The following is a 19,404-nucleotide window of genomic DNA, read 5'->3' on the forward strand; positions in this document are numbered from 1 at the left end:
ATACCATTAACTCTTTTGGAAAATTGTGAGACGTAGTAGTCATTTTCTTATACATTTCCATACAATCTGATTTCTTTTGCAATCAGTGACCACTAGAAAGAATGCAGGTGTGGTGTTGAGGTATTTGTGCCTTGGCTTCACTTTTCAGACCTGGAAGCTCCATCCACCTTTCATGCAATACATGTCTTTACTTCATTTATTAATTCCAATGTTAAACTGGCATGGGATAGATTTTACCACTTTCAGGTCTGCACACAGTACCAGATTTAAATGTACAGCAACCAGAGACAGATTTGTAAACTGATAAAGATTTTACATGCTGTATCTATAATGGAGCTGGAGTTGTTTTCTCTCCCTTTTCAAAGGAGGAAGCAAATTATGGTGTAATCAATCACTGTAGACTTTCTGCATGGTTCAATGAGTTCGGTGTCTTGAATTCTGATGAAGAACTTGCTAAGCTATAGGATTAAGGGGGTGATTTTAATATGTATGCTATGTGCATATTAGAGAAGGCTGTGTGTCTGGGCGTTTTGTCCTCTCACCTTGGCCTTCCCCATGGGACCACTGGTGCAGAGCCAGCAGCACACACTCTGTCACCCTGTCAGTTGGTCATACTGTCTTAAAAGAGCTGAGTCAGACTCTCTTTTTCATTACAACCAGGCCACGATCCACAAATATTTTAACGTGTGTGTGTTTGTATGAGTCACAGATATGAGACAGAGAACAGCAGTGTAAAAACTTGAGAGTGTGTGTGTGTTGGGGGAGGGAGAGGGTAAGAATTCAAGATACATGCAATCATTCAAGTCAGTGATCCATGTGTATCCCTCTGGTGAAATCCAAAGTGTGATACTCAGTGTTGTAGCCAGCAGCGGCTGTATCATCATGCTACTGTCCCCTAGATGGTTTGACTCAGTATATTTGCTAACCAGAGGCGCAGCTGTGGATGAATCATACAGTGGATCATACAGCAACAGCAGCGAATGACAGTGCTGGTGAGAGGATTTCTCACATATGTAGTTTAGACACTGGCTCTGCGCCACACATTTGTGACTTTGGTAACAGAAGCTAACAGGAAGTAAACAAGACAGATGACAGGATGCCAAGGCAAAGAAGATCCTCCAGGGAAGACACAAAACTCTGCATTATCTCTTTTATACTGTTTTGTCATCATGTCTCCGTTCGGCTCTGCAGCTGTATTCAAAAACAGGATGACTGAAGGGTTGAAATCGCAATAATGTTCAGCACTGCCTCCAGAGCAATACTGCATTTACACCTGCTCCTGTATCCCTGTTAACTCCATATCTTATATATCAGTGTGCACCAGGCAGGTTTTCTGGGGGGAAAAATCTAATGAAGCCGAATCACCAAACGGTAAATTAACATTTGGTCTGGTGTGGTGCATGTACAACACGTCCTTACAAGTCAATAACAGCACAGCAGTAAAGCACTCTGCCACATACACACACACACACCCACTGGTAAATGAGGCTGATTATTTTAGGCTGGTCATGCACTAATGCTGCTCATACTTGAAAATAAATCCTGATAGCAGACAAGCAAACTTTTGAAGTGTGGTGAATTGCTTGGCCGCTTGATGATGCATGACATTGATTATAGACTTTTCCTATGATTTCAGAGGTTAGAATGAGGAGGTCAAATACACATTTATATTAATTTCCTGGCTTTTGATTTTATGGTGGTTCTCTATGGGGGAGCCGGCCGGGCTGATACATTACTTAGCAGCCGACAGTGCCTGAATGATGTAGGCTGCGGCACTGACATGCAAAGGGAGTCAGTTTGGCTGATGGCAGCATGTTGGGATTCCAGAGAGAAAGCTTTTTAATCGTTGTTGAATCCTGGGTATATGGACATTTGACAGGCGCTTGAGAGGAGGACTGCAGAATGTGTATGGACTCTCTTTACAGAGGGTTCTTGGTTTCAGTACTCTGTCTAAGTACCAATGGAACTACTAAGTTTGAATACAGATGTGTACTGACTCATCATGTAGATGTGTGTTCTTTGGAACAGACAATTTATATTTTGAGTTTGCGGGGTCATTATTGAAATTTTCTAAACTTTCAGCTACTCCTCATGGCCTTTACTAGCAAGAAATCGCTCAGTACTAAGCAAACAAGTACCTAATGGGGACTTCAGTGTCGGCCTAACCTAAACATTAATAGCTCTAATAGGATTTCAGGATGAACAATGGACTTTACAGCACAACACTCACACAGAGTGAGCAACATCATGGTAACTTGTACACATGGCATGGCAGACTGTGGGTATTAAGAGCATACAATACAATTCATCCCATTTATACTAACACTAATTTGTTTATAATTTGTTTTTCAAATTACTTTGTGATGAGAAACATAATTGCTGGATAAGTAAGTGCTGCATTTATGTACCGCATGCTGGGTTTAGGCAACCAAAGCATTATAACCAAGTGCTGTGATTATCAAACATAACCATAAAAAAAGTTTAATCTTGCTTTACTTGCTATGAGCAGTTTTCCATAAGTGCCGGCTGCTGGCCAAACAGCCAACTAAGTCCAGTCAGCTACCGTATTATTTTAATTTTAAATTCTAATTAATAGTTTTGATTAACAAGTTAAGATTCGCTGTGTGTGTACATTTTATGACCATTAGCCTCCACTTTAAAACACTGATCATGATGATATCTTTATTAGTAGCTCTACATGCTCAATGTCTTTTTTGTTCCACAACCCAAAGATATCCAATCAGAGAACTAAATAAACCAAAAGTCTGCATTTGAGAAGCTGAAATCAGAGAATTTGGACACTTTTTCATAAAAAATGACTCAAAACAATTACTTGAGCTGACAACTAATCAATTACTTGACTAATCATTGCAGCTCTAATGTTAGATGCCCCACATAATCTATAAATGATTCTAATTTACAACAGTTCTGATCAGTCAAGAATAGGTGCAGTTTAAAATACTAGCTATGGCCATACTGTGTTGTCTTAAATGCACAACAAGCTTAATTCTCCTTTTAATACGTTTACAATCGTGTGGGAAAACTCATTAAAATATGCAATAATTAAAAAGATCAGTGTATATTATGAAATAGTGGCATTAGAAACATTATGTTTCAGTCAAAACTTATTGCGTTTGCAAAATAGAAGTATGTAAACAATTTCTAGGTTGGAGTCACTGGATGAAAATGTCAGAGCTGCAAGTTCAATGATGTTTTCCTGTATTTCTCCTCCAGTGACCTCTAGAGTTAAACTGGTAAAGAGAAGAGCTTGTGACCTTACATCTTGTACCTTTTCACATATAGCATTATATTTTATTGATTATTTACTTCAACACACAACTGCAATTCTTTGCTGTTTCTACCATGAAAAATTAGATGAATCAGAAGTGTGGTAACAAGAAGATGAATACACGAGACAGCATGAGATAGGATAAAAGAGAGAGACAGAGGTAGAAGGAAGGAGTGATGGGGAAAGGAAAAAAGAGGGGGGGAGAAAGATGGCAGGATGCAGAGAGACAGATACTGCAAAGAGACAGAAAGATAGCCGACGGAGAAAAGTGCTGAGGGCATGGTGAAAGAACAAACAGTCGCTTCACTTTCCCTCCTTCCATCTAAGGGTTTAAAATTGAATTAGCAATGAAGTATTTATACAAGTTCAGTGTGGATTTTTCCAACTCATTGCTTTTGTACAGTAGACAGCGGAGGAGGATGGTGCAGGGAAACATACAGCTCTGTTGACTGGTCTCTTTTCTGTATTTTCTCTTCATATATGTCATGGCCTTAATAATGAACTCACAGCCAGAAACACAAGATCATATACAGACAGAGGGATAGAGAGGAAAAGGGTAACAGAGGCATGACAACAAGGATGACATGGATTTAGAGTTGAGTGAGGAGAAAGACTCAGTTTCAGTTTGCTTCTAGCTGTCTCCCCTTGCTGTCGTGTTCCTATCAATGAGTGCTGATGCAGGCTCTCTCGGATCAGGAGTGCGAAGTGATATCACTGAATGAATGGCAGCTGGACTTGGCAGGGATGTCTGCAAACTGCTGATGTTCTGTTCTGTCCTTTTCAGTAGTTTTCACAACTTGAAACCCAATACTGTTTACAGTACGTATTCCCCTTTAACCCAACATCTTTCATTTTATCTGTGTGTGTGTGTGTGTGTGTGTGTGTGTGTGTGTGTGTGTGTGTGTGTGTGTGTGTGTGTGTGTGCGCGCGCGTGTGTGTGTGTGTGCTGCATGCGTGCGCTGTGTCCACTAGCAGGGATTGGTTATTGAGTGATGAGCCTGAAGAGAGAGAAGCCATTCCATCTGCCATCAGGCAGCAATCCCAGTGACACATGACACCCTTTCACATTATGCAGACTCACATGCACGCACACACAACCAATTAAAGCACCTACACGTGCATGCCTCAATAAAGGTGATACTACTTGTCATAGAACACTTGCTTCTAGAGTATCAAGAAATACCTCATTTTCATTTGTTAAAAAAAGTCATATTAACAGATACCTGAGCAACATCATACATCAGTAAATCCCCTCAAAGATTTGCGGGCTTGCTAAGTACTCACTGCCTTTGTACAAAAGCTAAAAATCAAATATGCGCCCGAGAAAATAATGGGCTTGTATTGTGCAGTTCTGAAGCACAAAATGACTGTAGTGAACATCCGGCCTTTAAAAGCCACATCCAGGGGTTAAAACTGGGCTAAAACTCGGTGCATTAATAATGTGCACGATTGGGCAGCAGGGCTGCAGCTATCAATCATATCATATTTTAGTAATTTACCAAGTATTCTACCATTTATTCCACTGATTAATTGAGAAATTGGATAAGAAATACTTTTCTTTTATTAAAAAGCAATAGTAAATATATAAAAGAGAAAACAAGACAAGAAAGACAAGAATCTTTAGAAAAATCAACTTTATAATACTAGAGCTGGGTGATATGTTAAAATCTTTCAAACGATCATCATTTAGACATTTAGTCCCAGTATCAAGAAACTGCTTCACTGCTACTGCACTGTGTATAATTATATAGATCAAATGAACCTTTGATAAAAATTCTTTGCATTGATTTTGAGTTATTCCAATTTTTAGAGCTCTTCATGATTGCAATTTAATAAATGAATACAGGAATTTTCAAAAAATGTCACTGGAAATACAGTTTTTATAAGGTAAATACAGTAATTGAATTTAATTGAATTTCACACTTCTCTCAGTCTAAATCACAACTCAACAATATAATATTCAAAGACATATCATTTATTGCAGGGCGATTATATCTAATTGCATTGTATTGTATGGGTGTGTTCATGCACATTTTACCAATAATGTATTTTAAATCCAGCATTGTTCCAGGCCTAAGATCAATCTCAAGTCAGTCTTGAGCATGTGACAAATTTGTGACACCGCATTTTTAAGCACTTCGATGTGCATGAAATCATCATATGGCCAATAACAGGATGAACGTGCAACAAATCATAAAAGTGTCTCACAGTACCAACACTATATGAAGTCCTTGATCATGCGTTTTGTCCATTAACCAGCAGCACACATACTGTAAAATGTGTTTAGGCCAGCAGAGGAAAGTGATGGAGTCAGGGTGTGCCTGAGAGCGGCTGCTTCAGTGCATTAGTGGGCTCCTGCAGGCCACATGATCCATGTAGACCTTGAGGAGCACTAATTCTATTACATAATGCCCATCTCCAGTTCTAAGTGTGTGTGTGCACGCGCGTGTGTGTGTGTGCGTGTGGTTGTGTGTGTGCTCTTTGTGGGCTTATCAGTGTGTGTGGCATGGTGCCAGTCTGTATCACTTTCACTCATCCCCTAATGATTCTTAGGAATTAGCAGCCCTCATATACTGATTTTGCTAATGACCTGTGATGAGTCAACTGCATGATTAGCATTAGGTATATACTGCATGTAGGTCAATTATGTAAATAATTATATGTGTTTTGTAACTGGTATATTTTAGATGCCCCATTTGATGTGAAAGTCTGAGCTGCTTGGGATGCAAAACAAATCTCAGAAAAATCTTGAATACAATTGCTGTCTGACTCATGTTTTCTTATTGATGTAGTCTCATCAAAGGCACTGCCAGATTGAAATAAAAGTCAGCATCCGTATAAATCTGGGACCATGCAGTGTGAGAGCATAGCTAAAGCAACAAGCTTTTTTCCCTCTAGTATTTTGTGTGTAGCTGACAATCAGTGCAATACGTTAGATGTCTCATCACCAACTGAGGCATGTTCTTGTCCATCTCCTCATCCTTTCATCATCCCACCACGTGTAGGTGTCACACAGTAATCACCATGGTGACATCAGTCACTTCAGACCCACCTGCTCGTTGACCCCAAGGTCACAATAAACTTTCCAAAAAGATTTACAGCTGTTACCCCTCCCCTCTGCAAACTAGGGCTTCACATTGGTTGGCCTTGCTAACAATGGTGATGGATGCTCTGATCAACAGCTACAGGCTGGCAGATGAGCTGTGACTCTTGAGGAACTCAATGACCACATGCTGATCTAATGGGCCATCGGCACAGTGACTCTCTGACCACACCAACTGTTGCTAGTGTCACAAAACACTGACAAGACTCCTCAAAAATGTTTACAGATTTAAAGGGCGACTCCATCTGCATTCTTTTCCGAGTTTTTCGAATGGAAACTCAGCCGTTAGCACAAACAATGATGTAGATTATAGTACTGATGCCCTCCCTTCCCTCATCCTAGGGGGGTTTATATAGCAATGTCATCATGCAGAAACATAGGGAACACATTTTAAAAACATGTTCTTTGAACAAAATTTAATTGTTCAGATTTGAGGACATAAGGGACACTACAGGGAAGCTATGGAATAGGGCACAATGGGATTTTTACTAAAACTTTTAATAATAATTATTCATTTTAAATAAAAAATCATCATGGAATTTGGATGTAATGACTAAGGGGGTAAACACAAATAATAGTTAAAACAATCCAGCAAATAAAGTTTATCACTTAATGTTGCTGTAATGCAGCCTCATATCTAAGCCAATATGTAGGCTCGTATCATAATATTGATATAGGCAAATATACAGTAGATGTATTGCCCCGCCCTACGTGCATATGAAGATATTTTCTATCAGGCTTTTAGACCATAGGCTAGAGACATAAATGCAGCAGAACTGCAGGTACACAGCAACAATAGGTACCAAAGTTTTGGATTAACGAAGTGAAATTACTTTTCTGATATTTATCAAATGTGTCTGACAAGGCACACTTATCTAAAATCACTCTGATCTCCAGATCAAAATATGTGACAGAGTCAAGTTCTAGATAAGCCCTCAGAGAGGTTTGATAAATATCGACCATCATGCTTCTATTCTGGATTCTTCCTGTGTTGTTTGAGCAGGTACGGATCCGGGGCAACATCAGATACAGTATCAGAGCAGGTGCTCTGCTAGCACACAGTAGTGGTGTGTGGAGAGATGGTTAGCTCTGGTCTCCGATGCAGTGTAATCCTAGGCTGGCAGGTAAATATAGCCTGTGGCTGCTTCGGGCTGGGCTGAGTGCTGCTTTTGCACTGCTCGACCTTGGCTCATCCTGCCCTCCCTTTCCTCAAAGGGGATGGAAAGACACCAGCCCACACTGTTACGATACAGTTTACTGTTGCCTTACAGAAAACAGGTACGCCGTGTCTCTAGAAATGTTGAAGAATTGATCTAATGTAAAAGCTTTCACTATAACCTGCGCTACTTGAAATTGCATTTGGTATAACCTATAAACAACCTCAACCTATAAACATTTGTATATCATAAAAACCTGAAGCTGTAAGTATCCTATTTTATAAAAGCAATTGAGGCAGAGTTTTTTTTTTTTTACCTTACTTCATATATTGAATCAAATAACTGTATACAGCTATAAAGAAGAATCCAGAACATTCAACTCTGAAATAAGCGCTACACAGTTTTGTTTTGTTTTTTGACCTTTTCAGCCTCTTTCAGGTTATGTTGTTTAGCTGTACAGTTGACTCTCACTCCTCTCATAAATGTGCAGACACCCAATGCAAACATTTTCAGGAAACAAGCTCACATAAAACCACTGTATGCTACCGGAGCAGCACCGAATGATAAACAGACAGTTAGCTGCTATGGGGTGAACCACATCAAACATCTAGCAAGGGTTAGGAGTCTCTTGGCAATGAATGATGGGGAAACGAACCAGCAGCCACTGCAGAGGACGAACAGCCTAAATACATGGCACGCACACGCTACCAACTGAGCTATAGGGGCGCAGTTTATGATCTTATAACTTAAAAGCTAGCTATACATTTCTGAGGAGTTGGTGGTGACCAAATCACAGCTAAAAGGGCAATGCAAACTGGAATTACATAGCCATATTGCCATAAACATGACTCTAAATGAATGTTGATGTTGCTCTGTGTCTGCTGCATTATGTCTGTGTCTGCTAGGGTCATAACAACCCCGTATGCATTTGGGCCCTTGTTTTGATATTTGTCTGCCCCATGGTGGCAAAAAAATACCCAAAGAAAATGCTTTTAAAAAAAGCACAAAAAAGGACAAATCCCATACATTAGTCCACTGGATTCTAGGACATGTCCTTAAGAACATGTCTCTCAAGTCACATATAAACATACACCATTTCCTCCCCCTCCCCACACAAATACACAGTGAATCAAAGTATTCTTTTCATACCACCTCTTTTGTCAAACCTGGGACAGCATACAATACTGTGTTTAAACACACTAGAATTGCATCTCTGCATGCAATGATCAGCAGTGTTTTACAGAGAAAAGGAACTGAAATTGTCAAAGCCAGCAGCTGAGTAGAAAGTGACACAAACTTAATCAGTGCTTCTCTGTGTACCTAAAAAGCTGTCAAGCAGAGAATATATAAAGATTTGTCATGTGGCTGCTGAGAAGCACAATACTCTGCACTTTCACGTGGTATCCTCTGGGCTTCTTGTAGTTTTCAATTGTCTGACCTGAAGGAAATCAATTCAAATCAAACTGATCATGCAGTTCATGCACAGTGGTCAGATGAGTAATAGCTCAGGCAAAACAGTGTGATGCAGTGTATGATTAGACAAAAAGAATGAATGAGAGTCCTTCCACTGTACACTGCAATGACATGACTTATCTACGTGATCTATTAATTTGCATCCAAAGAAGCTCTGGAAAATAAAAATAGCCGAACAAGGATTAATTCCCCCCGTCTAAATAATATTTGGAGTTACTTCTTTATGCAGAAGATGATACAAATTTTAATTAGTAACGTTAGGCATTACTGAAAGCAGATTCTGATGTCACTGTTCCGTGTATTGTTTTGTGTGAGCACAAACATGGGCAGAGAGGCAAACAGCAAGCAAGGGAGACGGAAGAGAGTTTTGGCTGATTAGGGTTGGGTATCCATAAGGTTACATAAAAGTGGAATGAGATACCCTGAAGCCCTGCTATGCCACTCACACAAACTGTTTGTGCATGTGGGCACACATACAGCTCCTTTGAAAACACGAGCAAGCACACACACACACACACACACACACACACACAGAAAAAGCACACGCTATCCATTAGCAGATCTTTGGATCCATTGTAATAAGTGCAGGCCTGCAGGAAACAGGAAAATGTACAGGCCAGAGAAACCCTAATGCTGAGGTACTACAATAAAAGGTTTGACGTCCCAGATTATTTTCTCATTGGTTATAGAGAACTAAAAACAAACCCTATAAATCTGAAATGCAAATTGAAGATCACTTAGCACTTTCATGTACTTCTTCATTCATATTATTTATATGTGATCACAGTTTCCATTGAACTGCAGCCATGTAATTATATTTCCAATATATAATGAATTGATTATGGGTATGCACCACACCCCAGCTGACTGTGGTCCAAGTATATGTGGTTTCCATGGTGTACTACTGTGCCATTGTGGTGTACTAAACTGGATTTCATATTGGTGCACTTGTTGCTGTAATTCATGAGACCAAATCTTCAGAGGTGTCTGCAAATGTATACTTAATAAATTTTCATAGTAGAAATCTAAGCATATTCATAATGGATCAGTATCACCTAATAAAGTCCAATCCTTTACCAGACAGGCTTAGCCATAAAGATATAAAAAATGCATCGATCTGGATCGATGTATTGTTTCAATGTAAATTCTGTAAAATACTTTCAATAGACCAGCAGCCCCACACCCCATCCCTGCCATAGTTGTCATTCAGTGGGAAGCCCTGCCGGAGCAGAAAACCTTGATCAGTACATCCCTAATTCATTGCAGCATAAATCAATAATAGTTATTGGACTGTTGTGACCAGTGACTAGCAAACATACAGCAGTGATCAATGATGTTAGACATAATGGCCACGGTATAGTCAGATAGGGATCCATACAGCCAGTGAGACAAGACTGTGCAGCCAAACGTTCAACTCCACATGCATTACATATTTCAAACTGCCTGTTGACTTTATTCTTCTGTGATGAACAACAAATAAAGCTATTTTGTGGGAATGAGAAGAAAAATATTAATGTTAATTGTCTGTTTGCAATATCTCAGTCTGCCTCAGTGATATTTCTGCTCTTGTTCTTCTCTCAAAGCATGTTTTGAGTGAGGAAAGGCAAGAAAGATAAGGAGGCAGAAGTAGATGATAAAGGTCGTACATCTTTTCCACTCTGCAGCTGTATGGTATGCATCTTAGCCAGCAGAGCTTGCAGAATGCCTCTGCGCTTTCTTTGCAGATACCCTAACTACATTACTGTCCAGTCCATCCAGACTTATGATAGGATCTCTGTTGGCACTGTAGTGGATGACCTTTGTGCAAGTGGAGGAGCTGGGAAGAGAGATGCCATGCTGCCCAGTTTGATTTACATCGAATGGAGCTAATTAACATCCCCAGAACATTAAGACCAGCCCGTGCCTCCTCTTTCCCTCTCTGTCTCTTTGACTCGCTTCCTCATTCCTTCCTTCCTCCTTCCCCTGGTAACTATCTACTGGAGGAAGAAAGACAGATTCAGAGAGAGATACACAGAGAAAAGAGAAACAGAGTGGCATGGTTAATGATTGAGGTGACAGTGAGGGTGATAGGCCACTAAGACAGAGGTGGTGAAGCAAAGAGTTTTTTGCGACAAACTCTTCTTTATTGCATGAAATGTGCTTCAAGCTGTGAAATCCTGCAGAGGACAATACAACAATGATGTGCACTGCTTTGCTTTCCTTCCTTATTTAGACTCAACAAGGATACAACTAGATGAGAGTTCTATCTGATTTATACTTGGAAATACTGAGAAATATGTTTCTCCAGTAAAGTAGTTAAAACTACACAAAATATAGTGAGAACCAATTTGTTTTACAGACCACAAGAGAGGCTGTTACAGCAACATTATGTAACTATTTTAACACCTTTAAAATAACTGAGTTATAATGGGGAGAATGGCACCTCTTTCATTTCCACTCTGCACCCTGAATGTAATGCAACTTGCTTTGCTGGCTGTGATCTCCCGCAAGAAGTGCATAACAATTCATGGCTCTGTGTCACACAACATATACTATGTCACTAATTTTACTGAAACTGAATCATATTTTAATGGAGAACGTGTTTTCTGGTTTTCCCTCTGATGTCCTCCAGCTGCTGCTAACAGTAGCTGGTGTTATCTGTGCAGCTAGGTGACTCCATCTGCACCAGACTGGGAGCTCAAAGCACCAGGGGGGTTTTGGTATTTGTACCACTAGCACAAGAGCTTTGTCCAACAAGAAAGAGGGGATTTTCAGGGCCGGGGCAGTGGGGACCCAGTGGGAAATGCTGGACAGGAGTGGCACGGGACACCAGAACTAGGAGAGTGGGAAAACGTAGGCGAAGAGACCGAAGGGGAGAGTTACAGAGGAAGCTAAAATAAAATAAAACAGAGAGTCAGAGCAAGGGGCAAAAAGTAAATCTCAGAGTCGGTTTTATTCATTGGCAAGAACTTTGTGAAATTAAAGGGTGCAAGACACTGAGTTTGTCTTTGTGCTGTTGAACTAGTAAACAGTATTAGCTGTCATGCCATGTCTTGTGCTATTGCACTTGTTTGATGTTTGGCTGTGTGAGCACAGTTGTCAACTCACTAATTTTTGGTCATATGTAATGTAATCATAACAAATGCACATGTACAGCTGTCTGTGAAAATTGTATTTGGGTTTCCATATTGTTTACACTACAGTGAAGTAAAATTAACTTTCAAGGCACCCAAGCCTTTAGAGAGGAGCCAGTTGAGTGGTTATGAATCATACCACCATTAATGAAATCTTAAACATAACAGTATCTTATCATTTGTTATAAGTGATCATGTTCATAACTACCTTAATTTTTAATCTCGTATGGTTATATGTACCTCTGTGTGTCCCCACTACCACCATCCAGATCCAGCGTGTTCATCGTCTGCCTGAGACAAGTATAAATGTCTCCCATTTTGTCTCCATCAGTTCTCAGCTCAGTGTGTTCACTGTTCACACCTCCTGTAGTAACAATTTCCAAAACCTTACATAATCCAAAGTATACAAAGTTGTTTCTACCGCCCCATCATCATAGTTACAAATTTAAGCCAGCCTTAGTTTAGTTGCCAAAACCAAACTCTTTGTTAGTCTTGTTACATAACAAACAGGAGGGATATGACAGACAAGATCAATTCATGCTATGTCCAATGTAATCCAATCTATGATAGAGTTATATAATCCTCAAATAATTGGTGCTCACACCATCTTGATGTTTGTACCATTGACTGTTTTTTTGGACTGTTGTCCTTTAACTGACAAAACTATATATTTTACATTTTCAGGTTCTTATGATAATACAACCAGGATTTGCTAAATCAATTAAAATCGTATAATGATTCACCTACAATATTTAATTTGAGATTCAAATTTCAATAATATTTAAAGAAAATATACAACTAACTACAATTTTCCAGGTTCTTCAACAAAAAGTAAACCAGTAAAACAAGCTGAACATACGGAAAAAAAACCTTAGCAAACCCTACTGCTTTGCAGTGAGGACAGAAATGTGTTGATGTTGAAAGAACATTAAATAACTCCCCTAAAGAAAAGAGATTACACACCATGAGCTCCCTAGCTCTCTCTGCAAATTCCATTTTTTGGACTAGCTCTTTTCTTTTGTGCTTTTGTCTTTCAGACAAACGTTTATTCTCTCTGTTGCGTGCAAGCATGCACGGACACGGACACACACACACACACACACACCTCACAATGTGAATATAAAAAGACCTGCCTATCCTGTGCTGCCACCAACTCCACATCAATATCTGCTCAGAGAAATATTGCAGGAGGAACAGAAAAGAACTGAGAGCTGGCACTGTACCATCTGCACATAGCCTAATGTTGTAAATTTCACTAAGGAATAAAATGCATAAAAGTTTTTTTAATCCATTCAACAAGTACCTTTCACAATACAATATGTGCTTCCATTAATCACTTCAGTGCTGGCAAGCATGAGTGCAAGGCGGCACAACCAATAAAATCTGCACCTAAAGGCACAGCTGGAGTGGGAGAGTGCAGGGGAGAAGTGAAACAGGAGAGTGAATGAGAGCTCTCTTGCCTACAGGATGGCACCCTGCGTGCCTAGTTTGTGACAACACATTTAAATTTAAATATTCTACACAACAAATATTACAATACATAATCAGCAACATAAATTTCTTAATTGAATAATGCATGTACTACAAACACGCCCTCACCAAAAAGATATACAGATGGGTTAAAATTGCATCTATTATTAGTGTACCTCCATCTTCCCCCTCCATTTTACATTTCCCCCAAAGAAAAAAAATCTGTAATATGGGGGAAGACACCAAATCTGAGACCAACACAGCTTTGTGGGAAAGAATGAAGCCTGCAGAGCATGATAAAGGTGATGTGATTATATGCATAATAATATGTACGTGCACACTGAACTTGCAATGCATTAATATGAATGAGCTGCACCCATGTAAGCCTGAAATCCCCCAAAATGCTTGACGTGTGAAAGAAAAAAATGACATTGCCTGTTGTTTAAACAGCTGCCTATACTGGTCACACCTCTAATGGCATAAAACATCACATTCCTTCTTTTTCTTCCCCCATGGCTTAATATCTGACCAAGCAGCAAACACAACCTGTACCAGAGCGTATGTGCTTGACTGGTTAGCCTACACACACACACACACACACACACATAGATATATATACACACACACACACACACACACACACGCACACACACACACACGCGCACCAGCTGAGGCCACAGGACCAACTGTGTAATTATACATGTGTAATTGCATCCTCACTAATCTTGCACAATAGATGCAGTGACAGAGAGACATCAAGAAAGGCAGGTAGAGGTGGGGGGAGATGGATGCAAGAAACACCGTCACCTCCCCTTGTCTCTTGAGACAGCCATACCTTGCGCCGGCGGTCCCTGGATCGATTCCTCTTTTTTATCTTTTCCTCCTCCTTCTCCCTCTGCTCCTGGGCGGCGGCCTCCGCAAGGTCCTTGGTCTTGCGGAGCTGCTTGGCGGCTTGCGCCATGGTGCCGCTGCTACTGTTGCTGCTGCTGCTCTAGTCACCGTCGCTCCAGCCCTCCTCCTCCCGTTTGCACTACCACCAGTCGTCCCTGTTTCCTCTTCCTGTGTCCCTCTGTCCCCTGAGCCCCGTCGCTTACTACCTCTTCTCTGGTGGCCACCACGACATGTGTGTGTGTGTGAGGTGAGCAGCGGGAACGTCTGTGTCCAGATATTTGGGTGTTGTGTGTGGAGGATGTTGATGCTACAGCAGCCGCAAGGCAGCCTCCAGCAGCCACAAAGGGAAGATGCTACAGCTAGTGGTGCTGATGCTGCTTGCCTGTGCCGCGGCTGCTACTCATCCAGTCAGCTTGCACTGCGCTGAATTGCCTCCCCTCCCCCTTCTTTCTTTCCTACCTTCCTCCCTTCTCTCCTCTCTCCTCCCTCTGCTTGCACAGACCAGTCACGCAGTCCTGTGTTCAGCACGGTGGGGATCCTGCTGCAGAGCTCCCTCTTTTTATCTGTCAAATGTCCTCCTCTTCCCACTGCTCTGCCTCTTTCACCACAGTTTCTTCTCTGCAGAACGCTTTTCTCTCACAGTAGCTGTTGTTTCGTCTTGGTACAAAAGATGAGGGCGCCAAAGCTGTGGAATGCCGTCAGATTTTTTTTTTCCCCTCACGTCTTGCCTCTCTCTGACCATGGTTTTTCCATAGCACCTCCCTCCTGGAAACAGATGGAGAGAAAGAGGAGTAGTGAGAGGGATGGAGGCTTGTAAAATAGAAATGGGTATCATCTTTTATCTAATATATATTAGCATCTGAGGGCTTGTTCTTCTGAAACATTTCCTTCTTCACTACCAAGGGCTGATGTTCAGGTGGCAAGGCAACAACATGGTGCCATACATTAACATCTACATTAGCCTACTTCCCTCATGTTTTAGTGTCGGAAGCAGACGGAGAAAAACATCAACAACATGAATGCTTCATAAAAACTGCATGCCCTCTCCCTCCCCTTTCGTTCCACCACTTTCCCTCTTTCCATCACATCAGGAGGGCCTGCATGGCTGTTTGATGCTGCAATTCAGTAGCAGATGAGTAAACAACAGCATGAACACACAATATGATTTAAAGATGATACAGGCTGAAAGATGGTGACTGGTCTATGTTTTGATGTCCATAAGACAGATATCTGTAAAAACTGTAACAACAAAAGACCACTGTGAAACTAAATCTATTACTAAATAAAATATTATTTGTGTACCTTCATATAGTTTCTATTAATTTCTATTGCATGAAGACTAAAAGTGTTGTGATAGTTTCTGTTTTAACAAACACAAAAAAATCTTTATTTTTCAGTGTGAGCAAAATGTTAATATTCTTGCAACTGAACAATGAAAACTACTCATCAGACATTTAGTATGTAAATGTAGTGTACAACTGATCTCATTATCATCATTTTTACATTTAACTTATCTTTAACAAATATCTGTTAAATCAGTTACTTTTAATAATAATAATTCAATTATTCAAATTAAATGAAATTGTTACTCATATATTTTTTTTTGTTACTGTATGAAGAAGAAGTGTCCTGTTTCTGTTTTAATACAATAACTGATTTTTTTTTTCAGTGTGAGCAAAAATGTTAATATTCCAGGGTTCAACACTGGAGATTGCCTGTTTGCACAGGAAAATCTTGTGTTGGGCTTGTAAATCCAGCAACTCACTTGCCTGAATTAAACTATTAAACGATCCTGATAATTTATCATTAAGTAACTTTTCATGCAAAAAAAAAAAAAAGAAAATGCTGTTTTCAACCTTTCAAATATGAGGATTTCCCACTTTTCTCCATTTAAAGACACCGCCTTAGACATTGCAGCCCAACGATAAAACTAATGAAAATAATAAAAACTGATGTCAGGCCACTTACCCGAGTGGGAAATTGAAAAAAAAAACATTAAAACTGAACAATGTATTCTCATATGCAACTGAAAAATTATGCGCTCATCAGGCACTTAGCATGAAAATAGCACATAATCTCTTACTCATCATCTGATCTTAATATTTATATCTCATTGCACACATACTATCATATGATATATTTGCTCTCTGAGGCCCACTTTTCAACTTCAGAGAAAATGCACTGACATCCTTCTCCCTCTTATGTATTCCCTCCTCCCGCCCCTGCAACATCATCTTTCTGCAGAATGATGTTGCAACGTAACGTGCAGCATAGCCTTCAACAAAGAGCCCATGTGACAAGACTGGGAATACATACATTTTATATACATAGACACCATCTGCCTACAGATGTCACATTCTGTGGATATGGATGTTCAAAATATCTTGACAATGGCAGTATTTCTTAAGATGGTTTTCCTTTGCCAAATAGTGTAACTTTTAGTGTTTCTGTGCCTTTCTACAATTGTGTGTTTGTGTGGGTTAAATGTTTCACAGTGAATTTATGTGTATGAAATGAAACAACCCTCAACAAGTATGAAGTACAAAAATTTAAATAAATGTAGATATGCATAGATAAATCAATTTTTCATTCACAAATTGTATTGATTTTTCATTTACTTAGGTGTTTGGCATGTATTTATTTCTGCATTTATTCATTTGAACTTGTGTCATTTTTTGTCCTTCATAAAGGAGATGCATGTGTTCATTCAAGGCTACGTGCACTTCATACATACTAAATAGGTTCAATGGTTCAATACTAAATGGTTCATGCTCCAATAGAGGGCTCTTCAGTAATGTGTCAAACGGTCTTTGGCAGGCACAAATCTTTTAGCTGATCAGTCATGTAGACACTTACATAAATAACCAATAATTGGAAGATCTGTCCTGTTTTATGTACTGTCACAGTAACTCAACTTCTGTAAGGCCTGTGGTCATGTACTCCTGTTGTTTACTACATGTTTACTGCCTGCTGTCTAATTGTTAATTATTGAAAATATGACATTACCCAACTAAGTATAATTTCCAGGAAAAATTGTATGATTCTTGCAGAGTTGGTAAAATAAGTTTAACATACCATTTATATTTTGTTGTTTTTTAAATTTTATTGTTTACTTTTTTGTATTAGATTTCTTACACTTGTTTTTTATTTACTTATTTAATATTACCCTTGTGCCTATTATGCTTCAATGATACAACTGTAACATGAAAAGGAGCCTTGAAAGCATAGTTAAGTGTAATGTATATAATAAAAATAATAAGAAGAATAATTTTACTAGGTATCTTACCACTGGTATTCAGGAAAAAGGTCTGCATTTGTAATCACAAACTTTACTGCTAGCTTGCACAGTACAAACTATCTGTTAACTCCATGGCTTTGGCATCTGGTCACAGTTCGTGTCACTGACTGTAAATAATATTTATAAAATGCTATGTCAATGGTTTATGCCTTTCATGAAACCATCCACCTCATTCTAGAGAGGCACTTAACTGGGGCTGCACGCACGTTAAGTCATACAATAATGCAGTTCAAGAATATAAGAAGTGACTGCAACTAATTAGCTAGCTAACTTGCTAACAAGCACTTATCTCTTGCAGTGACTGGCTAGCTGAAAGAGCTTATAGTGCTTCTGCTGCTAACTCTGCAGACCGTCCTAATGTACGGTTTTTACAGGTTTAGCTAACTAGCTTTCAACTTACCAATGTTCAGGTAGCTAGCTTAACTAGTAAGGCAAGCTAAGAGCTAGGCTAGCCTTAGCCTTCGTACGCCCTCACAGGTGTTTTCAGTTATCCTGGCTGATTAGACCTGCGCTCAGGTTGAAGGTAGGTTGAAACTGTGCGGGTAATTATTTAGGTCACAGATCTCATCTACCAATAACAATGATAAAGATGTCATTTATCCCTAGCTAACAGGAGGCTCAAAAGATGTTAATCAATTGCAGTCTACACTCCCACACAGTCCCGAGCACAGGTCTAATCAGCCAGGTTAACTGGAAACACCTGTGTGGGCGTACGGTAGCTTGTCAACTCCAAAAAGTTAAGATAACACATAAGGTTAGCTAATATTACCATCAAATACAGGGTGAGCAATGCAAATAAGTTTACCCATAACTTACCATAATCTTCTTTCATACTCGAGACGTGTAATGCATTTTTTTAGATTCATTATGCGCCCAATCAATCTGTAAGGAAGCCCATTGGTGCCAAACCTGTGAAGATGTGGTCTGCACTCTGTGAGACTCAACCATGACAGTCATGCTGCCACCGCACCACATAACTGGGTGACAAAAGGAGAAGTCAAATTTACACATCTACATTATTATTATTATTATTATTATTATCATCATCATCATCATTATTATTATTATTATTATTATTATTATTATTATTATTATTATTATTATTAACAACAACAATAATAATAATTTAATGAGTACATAGGTGTTATCAGTGATGCTAATTAAGATCCTGTTCAAATTTAGAGCCTTTCCAGTGAGCCAACATGATTCTGTTTGACCTGAATGGAATTAATTAGTGTAACTGGCAATGCCTGTTTTTATCCTACTTCCTATTCTTATGTACCCATTTTATGTAAAAAGTATACTTAGGTTTATCACCCACTCTGCCCCAGGTTTTAACGTGTACACATTTGCTTGTTAAGCAACAGTAGCACACTATAAATCTGCTGACAGTAGTAATGAAGAACATTTTATGGATGACGCAATAATAATAACAATAATAATAATAATAATAATAATAAATGAGGAATTGCAGCAGATGGTCCTGGGATCTATCACTGATGAATACAGTGATAATACTGGTGCTGCTGGGTCAGATCTGATTCCACCAGCTCCTCAGCCAAACTGTGGCATGCTAAATTTGGAAAATGATGACGCAGCAAAAATGTTCA

General features: G+C 39.5%; 1 protein-coding gene across 7 annotated transcripts in view; it reads right to left on the bottom strand.

Annotated features, from left to right (window-relative positions):
- ank1b (ankyrin 1, erythrocytic b) overlaps positions 1–15,236 on the bottom strand; it is a 95,275-nt gene extending 80,039 nt beyond the window's left edge. For 4 of the 7 annotated variants that reach the window (XM_084745435.1, XM_084745437.1, XM_084745433.1 and 1 more), the window contains exon 1: positions 14,441–15,235. In XM_084745435.1, coding sequence (XP_084601561.1) covers positions 14,441–14,566 — 126 coding nt within the window. In that variant the 5' untranslated portion in view covers positions 14,567–15,235. Of the gene's footprint in view, positions 1–14,440 lie in introns of all 7 variants that reach the window. The other 3 variants (XM_084745436.1, XM_084745434.1, XM_084745432.1) reach the window with 2 other exon arrangements.
- Between the last annotated feature and the right edge of the window lie 4,168 nt (positions 15,237–19,404).

The sequence above is a fragment of the Lutjanus erythropterus genome, chromosome 20, assembly GCF_056507025.1.
Source record: "Lutjanus erythropterus isolate fLutEry1 chromosome 20, fLutEry1.hap2, whole genome shotgun sequence".
Taxonomy (NCBI): domain Eukaryota; kingdom Metazoa; phylum Chordata; class Actinopteri; order Lutjaniformes; family Lutjanidae; genus Lutjanus; species Lutjanus erythropterus.